This window comes from Diaphorina citri, unplaced genomic scaffold, assembly GCF_000475195.1.
Source record: "Diaphorina citri unplaced genomic scaffold, Diaci psyllid genome assembly version 1.1 scaffold2935, whole genome shotgun sequence".
Lineage (NCBI taxonomy): Eukaryota > Metazoa > Arthropoda > Insecta > Hemiptera > Psyllidae > Diaphorina > Diaphorina citri.
This window is the reverse complement of record NW_007380348.1, coordinates 14,765-25,852: the sequence shown is the minus strand read 5'-3', so window position 1 is coordinate 25,852 and position 11,088 is coordinate 14,765. Positions and strand designations below refer to the sequence as shown.

The 11,088-nt window shown below is 39.5% G+C and overlaps 2 protein-coding genes and 1 long non-coding RNA gene across 3 annotated transcripts in view; 1 reads left to right on the top strand and 2 right to left on the bottom strand.

Annotated features, from left to right (window-relative positions):
* The first annotated feature begins 6 nt into the window (after nucleotides 1-6).
* Nucleotides 7-2,611, top strand: LOC108251822 (oxysterol-binding protein 1). The gene is made up of 4 exons (XM_008484864.3): nucleotides 7-71; nucleotides 898-1,021; nucleotides 1,599-1,744; nucleotides 2,055-2,611. The coding sequence occupies exons 2-3, from the start codon at nucleotides 973-975 to the stop codon at nucleotides 1,742-1,744; spliced, it is 195 nt and encodes a 64-aa protein (XP_008483086.1). The 5' UTR covers nucleotides 7-71; nucleotides 898-972; the 3' UTR covers nucleotides 2,055-2,611.
* Nucleotides 2,612-3,050: 439 nt separating this feature from the next.
* Nucleotides 3,051-5,090, bottom strand: LOC113471755. The gene is made up of 2 exons (XR_003394337.1): nucleotides 3,600-5,090; nucleotides 3,051-3,443 (listed from the first exon to the last, which is right to left on the bottom strand). It is a non-coding gene; the product is annotated as an uncharacterized LOC113471755 (long non-coding RNA).
* Nucleotides 5,091-5,164: 74 nt separating this feature from the next.
* The window catches only part of LOC103519778 (protein prenyltransferase alpha subunit repeat-containing protein 1), a gene marked incomplete in the record, with an annotated part of 8,945 nt that continues 3,021 nt past the window's right edge, over nucleotides 5,165-11,088 (bottom strand). Inside the window, 5 exon segments of the mRNA XM_008484863.3 lie at nucleotides 5,165-5,591; nucleotides 6,394-6,553; nucleotides 8,305-8,474; nucleotides 9,812-10,027; nucleotides 10,491-10,614. Of these exon segments, the coding sequence (XP_008483085.2) occupies nucleotides 5,350-5,591; nucleotides 6,394-6,553; nucleotides 8,305-8,474; nucleotides 9,812-10,027; nucleotides 10,491-10,614 (912 nt within the window).

Here is an 11,088-nt window from a genome sequence, read left to right as displayed (position 1 = left end):
AACTGAATGAATTAGAGGAAGGTGTTGCCCCCACTGACTCCAGACTAAGGCCAGACCAGCGCTTACTCGAGGTAAATGACTAACTCCCGGGGCCACAAAGTGAGTTTAGACTCCGTTTAAGTTTTAATCTCGGTTTACGAAATCTGATAAAACTTTAGATTTAAAAAAAAAAACGTAGCATTACCAAATCAAGTGAGTAGCAACTAGAGGAGACTATACCTTGTTTATCCTGCAGGAATAGAATAGAATATAGCTTGTTTACCCTGCCAGAATGGGACAGAAAAGTCCCTTTACTCCCGCTATGTAAACATATGTTTACAGTTTATTGGTACACAGTTGGGAAAATGGCCTAATCAAATATATAAAAATGAATAACATATGTTTACAGTTTATTGGTACACAGTTGGGAAAATGGCCTAATCAAATATATAAAAATGAATAACATATGTTTACAGTTTATTGGTACACAGTTGGGAAAATGGCCTAATCAAATATATAAAAATGAATATTTGTTTGTTTGTTTGTTTGTTTGTTTGTGTGTTCGAACTTTGTGCCTGGCCAAACCACTGACCCGATTGCTATGAAACTTTGTGAACTTATTGCTTGCACTCCCGTAAAGGTTATAGGCTATTTTCCGGTTCGTTTTTGTTAAGCTACGCCGAGCAAGACCACTAAATGGATGAGTGACATGGACGGCCATGCCTTAAGGACTCACTAGCAAAAATCCGACGGATTTCGGCTAGTAACATAATAACTAATTCCTTTGCATTTCTAATTCTAAATAACAAACATACCTCTGCTCCGGGAATTATGTGGCCCGTAGTTTATTCGATCAGTACATATGTACCTATCTAATTTGTTTAATATTCGTTCGACCAACTATTGTATGTGTTACAGGTGGGTTGTTATGATGAGGCTACCGAGGAGAAGTTACGTCTGGAGGAGAAGCAGAGAGGAAAGAGGAGAGAGGAAATGGCCAGATTCGAGGAGAGAATAGCGGGCGTTTCTTCCGGAAGTGGAGGTAAGTTATCCTTTTTTCTTGGGAGGGGAGAAATATTGGGTACTCGTTCAGAAGTGACGTCAATGAAAAATTGCTACAAAAAAGAGCTGTCACAAATGAGCAGTGGCCATTGTTATTATAGGGTTAGGTTAAACGCAAAAAGGAGCTTTAAAAATTCGAGCAGTGACCAGTATTATTATAGAGTTAGGTTAAACGAAAAAAGGAGCTTTCAACATTTGAGCAGTGACCTACTGACCAGTGTTACTATAGGGTTAAGTTGAACACAAAAAGGAGCTCTTTTTTCACTGTCGTGGCTACTGAATAATTACCACATACTGCTATAAAAATAAAAAATAAAAACAACTACCCCCAGGAACTGTAACTGCTAACGCCTTATCATCCCGAAATCGAAGAGAAGAAAGACAGGGTTGGAGAAAGCCAGCCGTTCCGAGAACGAACATTATCCGTTCAGGATAAAATCCGCCCCGGGCGGGAATCGAACCGCGGCCTAACGCTTACGAGGCAGACGCGCTATCGACCAAGATAACTAGGCTTGCCCTCCGTGGGTTTTCATTTCTACATAATCGTTGTGTTACAGGGGGTTCAGAAGATACCTCGTATCGACCTCAATGGTTCAGGCGACAAATAGATGAGACCTCCCAGGAAGTTAGTTACCAGTATACCAACGAGTATTGGGAGTGCAAGAGTAAGCAAGACTGGTCCAGGTGTCCTGATATATTTTAGGTAAGATTTAACCTTTTTTTGAAGAAAAGAGTAACGTAGAGATTTACCTCCAGAGAAGGGAGATCATTTTTCTGACGTCACGACCTAATAATTCTGATTTGCTCAATTTTTTTAATCTTTTGAAATCAACCAATCGGATTGCTTAATCCAAAAAATGAAAAGATTTTTTTTTTTTTTGCTAATTTCAATTATAAATACATAACTATGTAGATCTGCCATTCCATTGGCATATAACTGATTAATGATTATGTAGAAGAAAATGAGAAGCTCTCCTAAAAGTTCCTGTCCCATTTTCATTTCTTTTTCTCAGGTCTGGCACGCACGGTTTCATTAGATGGAACATTATTGCAGTATTGTGACGTGTTGCAACGTGTTACACTTGACATGCCGTGTTACATACGTCATTGCAGTGTTGCAGTCGACATTGCAGTGTTGCATACATCATTGTGACGTGTTGCGCAGTGTTGCCAGATGCGTTCCGTTCTCGCCCAGGTACAGACTTGGATAACCCATGTGATACTGTCTCGTAGGGAGTTGACTTGTAACTTGTAACACATGACAACGTTTTTACACTTTTACCGGCGGCCTTTTGAAGCAGGAAACTTTTCTTCCCGTATTTGAACTCCGTTTTTAAAATCTAGGCTGGAGTGGATTGGAACACATCACATGCCTTCAGGCACACTCCATTTGTCAGGGGTTCTAGGATTTCCTTGCCCTTGGGATCAATTTAAAAGAAACCATTTACTGATGAAAATTTGTAATGAAACAAAGAGGTGTATTTTGTCCACGGTGGCGTGGTGGTGCTTGTACTGAACCATCGGAAATCTAGATGGCGCTTTCCTAACCGAAGGGTTCAGTTTCCAAAAAGAAATGGTTTCCCAAAAGAAACTTCAAAATACCTACACCTTTATAGTAATTGGAGTGGTGCAATGGTTTTGGGGGAAAAATCAAATGGGAAGGAAAAAAAAACTAAAAAAATAAATAATGGCTAAAAACCACTTTTTTGGAATCAGGGGACCCCAAAACGGATATTTCCACTCATTTCCCGATTTTGAAAATTTGGACCGATTGCAAAACTTTCATTACTAGTATAGCTCCGCTATACTGTTAGTAATAGAAAGTAATAAATAACTTTATATCGACTACTTTAGGAATTGAGAAAAAATCTAAAATAATGATAATTTTATGTTATCTAGGAATTGGCTTTGTTTAAATTTACCCATGTGCAATAGGGACGGTATTATAAGGTAAAAGGGAATTAGATGTCATTAAGTCATTATTATATTGGCCATAATGGTTTTTTTTACCTGCTTAGAGTATAAATTAAAAAGAATATTATGGTTTATTTAAATTAAATTAAACCTTTACTAATCTCATGTAAACCCCAAAATGTTTGCCGATGTTAATGCCTAGACCGGAAACATTTGTTTTGCAACAGTTGTGAACAGTAAAATGTTGCGAACCATTAGTATAGTCGTGTTTTCCTTTCGCAATTTTCAGGTAATGGTGGGAAATGTGGAAATGGTACAATACCAGGCAATGTTCCATTTCCCTATTTCCCACCATGGGAATTGCGCAAAGAAGATGCGCGTTATCTCTGCCAAATTGGTGTTTCTTGCCGTTCTTCAAGGTTCCTTTCTTTCGCCCTTTCTCTTTCATTTCCGTTTTTCGATCAATACGTATTATGAAGGAATATTACCTTCTGTCGTTTCAAAGCAAAGGCACTATGTATAAAAAAAGAGTGACCGTTTCCCAATTTTGAAACCTTGGACCAATACTTTCTTTCTCTTTACCAGTACTTTCTCATTACCTTTCTCATTTCCCATATACTTTCTCATTACCGAAGGAATATTACCTTCTGTCGTTTCAAAGCAAAGGCACTATGTATAAAAAAAAGAGTGACCGTTTCCCAATTTTGAAACCTTGGACCGATACTTTCTTTCTCTTTACCAGTACTTTCTCATTACCTTTCTCATTTCCCATATACTTTCTCATTATAAGTATAGGTAGCTCCGCTATACATTAGTAATAGAAAGTAAAAAAAAAGTGACTTCGATTTCTGGAAATAATTTCAATTCAAGTCACTTTTTATGCTTTTGAAAAAAATACTTAATTTGTCAATTTTCACATTTGTAAACAACTTTTTTGCATACATAGTGCCTTGCATTGAAATTATTTCAAAAATTTGCAGTTGGACTGTGTTAGAGGGACGTGCATTTTCAATTTTCGTCCATATTCATTCACTTATTAATTTCAATGTCCTTTTGGGCAAGTTCCAAAAACGACTCCACACTTTTTACTTCACGAGCGGAAAATATTGACATTAGGACGTTTTTTCGTGGAGTGAGATGTGCAGAATCCTTCGTGGAATAAGCCCCTTCCCTTTCCTTGCTCTCTTCTCCTTCCTAATCCTTCTCTCACGTTTTTTAATGCATCTAATCTAGCATTTTCTTTTTAGGCTATTTGTTTTTTTTGTTTTTTTTTTAATTTAACTATTTCATTTCTTTCCCTTTTTTAGAGGTGTGAGAAGAGTGAGTGAGTGAGTGAGTTATGAAAAAAAAAACGACTCTTTTCAGTGAACTACTCAGTCAATGAGTCAGATTCTTGGCTCTCACTCTTCATCACTGAGTTGTTCACTGAAAAGAGTAGTTCTTTTTTATAACTCACTCACTCTTTACACACCTTTATTAGCAGAAATTTTTCAACGAGTTTCGAAAAAGCTTACCATAAACAATATTAACTTTTGTTCCAAAATCAATTTGTTTTCTGTTTTTCGCTGTGAGGAAATAATTCAAGAAGTTAATTATATTTTATTTTTAGGTTATATTTGATTAATATTTCGAAAGTTTAGATGATTTTTATTCTTTGTATTTTGACATAAATTTTATGTACGAAATATAGCATTCTATGGAAAGTGGATAAATGTTTATTAATGAAAAAAAAAAAAAAAAAAAAAAAAAAATGTTATGATTTGTTTCCTTTGTATCCCCTTGTTAGGGTAGATGCTTGTAAAAATATATAAACTTGAAACGTTAAAAACTTTACTGAAACATATGAGATAGGTAGATTTCACTTGTAGGTCGGTAATGAAAGAAACATACACACAAACAGACAGACAGACAAACAAACAGGAGTGTGACCTAAACTATAATGTGACTGGGACTTTGGTTACACGGTTCACTGTAGGCCGAATACAAACCACAATTTTACGCTAATATCACAAAAAATAGAAAGTAAAAATACAATCTAAAGGTGTGTCCACACATAGTCGACCGGCCATCGATCGATGTCGACTGAACCGTCCACACTGCCTCGACAAGATAGATTCACCTCGCCGATCGACGGCCGGTCGACTATATTTGATAATTATTCAGAAGCAACGACAATGAAAAAAAAAGCTCCTTTTTATGTTTAACCCAACCCTATAATAACACTAATCACTGCTCTAATTGTGAAAACTCCTTTTTGCGTTTAACCTAATCCTGTAATAACACTGGTCAGTCACTGCTCATGTGTGCCAGTTTTTTTGGTAGCAATTTTCCATTGACGTGACTTCTGGACACCTATGTTTGGACATACCTTGAGAAACACCAAAAAAAACGGCGCTATTTTCCTTCTCGCGGTAATAGGAACTTGTCCATCCACCTCAGGTGTTTCAGTTTGTAGTCCGCGTCGTCCGGTGAAACACCTGCCTGTCTCTCTTGCTCCCGTAGACATGGCACAAGGTTCGGATCGCATCGAACCCCCAACTCGTGGACTAGAAAGCGTCGATGGTACCACAGAGCTTCGTGGCCGGGGTAGGAGGCGATTAGTTGTGAATTGCTCGCGAGTTCATGGATGAAATGATCTGAAATAGAATAGAAAAAACAAGGAAAAGAGCAAGGAAAAGAGTTTTGTAAAAATAATTGGAAAAAGATGAATTAAAAATAATAAACCCCACCCGTGCTTAGCCACATTGGGTTTATAATACTTACTATGTTAAAAAACGAACAATTGATTAGCATAGCAAAAAATTAATCTGTACATTTTATGTTTGTCATTTTGCTTGTTCAATTGTTATTCATCATGTTTTGTAATTATTGTTAAATAAAAGTAATAATATTACCATTACCATACTGTTAGGATGAGACTGAAAAGTCCCTTTACTCCCGCAGTCTAAATGAAGTCTTATTTATATTTGATAGGTAATGGAATATTGGGACTGGGAAATGGGGAAAAGATAGGAATAGAATAGCTTGCTTATACTGCTCGAATGGGACGGAAAAGTCCCTTTTACGCCAGCAGTATAAAAGGGTCTTTTTTATGCCACCGTTTTTAATTTTCTTCGTTGCAAAGAACCAACACAACGGATAGACGGATACCTAAGAATGATAGAGGGAACTTAACTGCTAAGGTCTATCGAAGAGAGAAGAATAGGACAAAGCCAGCCGTTCCGAGAACGAACCTTATCCTTCAGGATAAGATCCGCCCCGGGCGAGAATCGAACCCGCGACCTAGCGCTTACAAGGCAGACGCGCTACCAACCAGGCTAACTAGGCTGGCAAAACTAAGATCCGCCCCGGGCGAGAATCGAACCCGCGACCTAGCGCTTACAAGGCAGACGCGCTACCAACCAGGCTAACTAGGCTGGCAAAATAGAGATGACTCACTTGTGTGTTTATTTTCCACGTGGTGGGAGGTCCTATATTCCTTGTACCAGGCGGGGCATACTTCACACAGACTGCCCTGGCACCAATCCAACTCTGGTACGTTCTGTAGTAACTGCTGACGAAATTGCATCACACTGTGGTCACTTACATGGGATGACATCTGAAATTTAAACCCACCCATATTTTTAACCTCGAATCGAGAGCTTGAAATAATTGTAAAAATAAATGATAGAAGAGTTTTTTAAGATGATGGATAGAGGGAACTGTCTGGCTGGGGAACTTTAACCAGGGAGGATACCAGTCTGAAATTTCCTTTGCTAAAGAAATAGCAAAGGTTGAGTGCGAAGGGCATCCGTCCACTCGTAAAATTTTTGTGGCCAAAACCAAATGTCAGGATAAAAGCAATCACCGCAGGGCTGACGAAAAACGTCGACCCCATCTGAACACGGGAAAAAGTGAAGAAGAAGATTGATAGAGGGAACTGTAATTGCTAAGGTCTTATCGCCCCCGAAAGCGAATAAAAAAGGAAGACAGGATAGGAGAAAGCCAGTCATTCCTAAGACAAACCTTATCTGTTTAAGATATAATCCGCCCCGGGCGGGAACCGCACCCGTGACCTAGCGCTTAAAATGCTTTTTTTTTTAAGAGGTTTGACAGAGGTTTTTTTTTTTTTTTTTTTTTAAGAGGTTTGACAGAGGGAACTTTAACTGCTATGGTCTTATCGTCCCGAAATCGAGGAGAGAAGGAAGACAGGATAGGAGAAAGCCAGCCGTTCCGAGAACGAACATTATCCCATCAGGATAAAATCCGCCCCGGGCGGGAATCGAACCCGCGGCCTAGCGCTTACAAGGCAGACGCACTACCAACTAAGCTATTAAAATACTTAAATAAGGCAGACGCGCTACCCTCCAAGCATCATACACAAAAAGCCCAATCTGAGGCTTAGATGTAGGGACTAGATAGCCCTAAAGGATCAGTTAAGCAACGAATCTACCCTCCAAGCATCATACACAAAAAGCCCAATCTGAGGCTTAGATGTAGGGACTAGATAGCCCTAAAGGATCAGTTAAGCAACGAATCTACCCTCCAAGCATCATACACAAAAAGCCCAATCTGAGGCTTAGATGTAGGGACTAGATAGCCCTAAAGCTCCTTTTTGTATTTAACCTAACCCTATAATAACACTAATCACTGCTCTAATTGTGAAAACTCCTTTTTGCGTTTAACCTAACCCTGTAATAACACTGGTCAGTCACTGCTCATGTGTGCCAGTTTTTTTGGTAGCAATTTTCCATTGACGTGACTTCTGGACACCTATGTTTGGACATACCTTGAGAAACACCATGTGTGCCAGTTTTTTTGGTAGCAATTTTCCATTGACGTGACTTCTGGACACCTATGTTTGGACATACCTTGAGAAACACCTAAAAAATGTTGAATGGTGGGGTTTTAAGACTATAATTAATCAAAATAATTGATAAGAAACTAAAAAAATCGTGATTTTATTATTGAACGAATCAAGAAACATCATTAAAAAAATGTCGTAAGTGGGTCTCGATCTTGCAACCTCCACCTTGCTAGCCATATATAAATATAAGGTGGTACGTCAAAATCTCTGAAAATTTCAAGTGGTACGTGTTTACTAAAAGGTTGAGAACCCCTGCCCTAAAGGATCAGTTAAGCAACGAATCTACCCTCCAAGCATCATACACAAAAAGCCCAATCTGAGGCTTAGATGTAGGGACTAGATAGCCCTAAAGGATCAGTTAAGCAACGAATCTACCCTCCAAGCATCATACACAAAAAGCCCAATCTGAGGCTTAGATGTAGGGACTAGATAGCCCTAAAGGATCAAGTTAAGCTACGAATCTACCCTCCAAGCTGGCTTGGCTGGCTGTTTGATTTTCTTACCCAGCTATCGGACAAGTACAGGAGCTGGAGTTTTAGATCGGGAGTTGCGAGTTCGAGACACCAGTGGGCGTGATTCCAAGCGTTGTAATTATTCGGGTATTTCGTAGCGGCCCGATACACGGCCTCCAACTCGGAGGTCAGGATTCGAGTCCGGTCAGCTTCAGATAAATCTGTAAGAAGGGAATTATCAATGCGATTTTTTTTCCTCCAACTCGGAGGTCAGGATTCGAGTCCGGTCAGCTTCAGATAAATCTGTAAGAAGGGAATTATCAATGCGATTTTTTTTTTTATTCATAGGTACATCCAACATCTAAGGGCCTTTCTTCATAATAGGGTAAAGTTTGTAAGGGAATTATGCGACTTTTTGGTCTGCCTGCAGATAAGGGCCTTTCTCCATACTAGGGTAAAGTTTGTAAGGGAATTATGCGACTTTTTGGTCTGCCTGCAGATAAGGGCCTTTCTCCATACTAGGGTAAAGTTTGTAAGGGAATTATGCGACTTTTTGGTCTGCCTGCAGATAAGGGCCTTTCTCCATACTAGGGTAAAGTTTGTAAGGGAATTATGCGACTTTTTGGTCTGCCTGCAGATAAGGGCCTTTCTCCATACTAGGGTAAAGTTTGTAAGGGAATTATGCGACTTTTTGGTCTGCCTGCAGATAAGGGCCTTTCTCCATACTAGGGTAAAGTTTGTAAGGGAATTATGCGACTCTTTGGTCTGCCTGCAGATAAGGGCCTTTCTCCATACTAGGATAAAGTTTGTAAGGGAATTATGCGACTCTTTGGTCTGCCTGCAGATAAGGGCCTTTCTCCATACTAGGATAAAGTTTGTAAGGGAATTATGCGACTCTTTGGTCTGCCTGCAGATAAGGGCCTTTCTCCATACTAGGGTAAAGTTCGCCCTGGATGGAAATCAAATCTACGACCTAGCACTTAGAAGGCAGACGCTCTACTCTCCAAGCTAACTACTAGGGTACTAGGACTACTAAGCTGTAGGCCGGCTAAGAATCCCTAATATATAAAGTGTGTTTATTGTTTATTTTTCTTTCTTTTTTATGCTTTTTTAGACGATATTTATTAGAGTAGGTATGTTTTTTAGACTATACGACAGAAGACCAAGACTAGACTTAGACGGGAACTCTTTCTCTCTTTTAAGTAGGTATTCTTATAATCATTATTTTTATTTTATTATTTTTTTTCTAATTAATCAGGGTGTTCATCTGTTGTAATATGTGTTCCCCATAATGTCAAAATATATGAGACCTAGGTTAGACTGCGGGGGGAAATGGGACTTTTCAGTCCTATCCCAGCAGGATAAACAAGGTATATTCGACCTAGGTTAGACTGCGGGGGGAAATGGGACTTTTCAGTCCTATCCCAGCAGGATAAACAAGGTAGACCTAGGTTAGACTGCGGGGGGAAATGGGACTTTTCAGTCCTATCCCAGCAGGATAAACAAGGTATATTCTATTCTATAAAAAAAAAAGTGAAAATTTAGTTACATTATTTACCTTTCAGCAGGGAGCTCAAAATCCATCTCCGATACACAAAGACGTCCGCGGTTTTCGGTTTGAACGACGACACCAGAGAGCAGAATTTAAGCTCCGTGTAGGGATCTAGATGTCCTCGGGTGGCCAACTCTCGTCTGGTGTTCCAGAATGTGGCCACTTCTGGGTGAAGGAGCAGGGCTGTGTTGAGGAGGTTCTCACATCTCTGACGCTCCTCAGCTGTGAAACATTAGAAACATATCTTCACAAAATCAGGGCAGGACTTTTCGTATCTTACGCACAAGTCAATCATACCTAGGCATATGACTGACACTACAGAGTCCTTAACTCCAGCCTAGTTAGCTTGGTTGGTAGCGCGTCCGCATTGTAAGCGCTAGGCCGCGGGTTCGATTCCCGCCCGGGTGGATTTTATCCTGAACAGATAGTTTGTTCTCGGAATGGCTTGCTTTCTACTATCCTGTGTTCCCTCTCTCTTCATGCCCTATGCCCATTCTGGTGGGTTATATGTTATAATGTTATATGGTAGGTACACATGCACCCCTTATCCAGAAGCTGTAGGTAAGTTCAAAAGTTTAGATTTTAAGTTCTCTGAATAAGACTTTTTTTAAGCTAATATAAGTACCTAATTTAACTGGCCAGTTAATGCCTAGACCCAAATCTCTACCATTAAGCAAAGACTTACGAAACAAGGCTTGTCTCTTGTGAGTTTTGTTCTCACGAATCTTGAGGAGCTCTTGATAGACAAACTTGTACAGTGGCTTCACACACCATGATTTGATGCCAAAGCAATGTTCAGATCTCACATGAACACGGCCTCCAACTCGGAGGTCAGGATTCGAGTCCGGTCAGCTTCAGATAAATCTGTAAGAAGGGAATTATCAATGCGATTTTTTTTTTTTTATTTATTCATAGGTACATCCAACATCTAAGGGCCTTTCTTCATACTAGGATAAAGTTTGTAAGGGAATTATGCGACTTTTTGGTCTGCCTGCAGATAAGGGCCTTTCTTCATACTAGGATAAAGTTTGTAAGGGAATTATGCGACTTTTTGGTCTGCCTGCAGATAAGGGCCTTTCTCCATAATTTTTTTTTATTTATTCATAGGTACATCCAACATCTAAGGGCCTTTCTTCATAATAGGGTAAAGTTTGTAAGGGAATTATGCGACTTTTTGGTCTGCCTGCAGATAAGGGCCTTTCTCCATACTAGGGTAAAGTTTGTAAGGGAATTATGCGACTTTTTGGTCTGCCTGCAGATAAGGGCCTTTCTCCATAATAGGG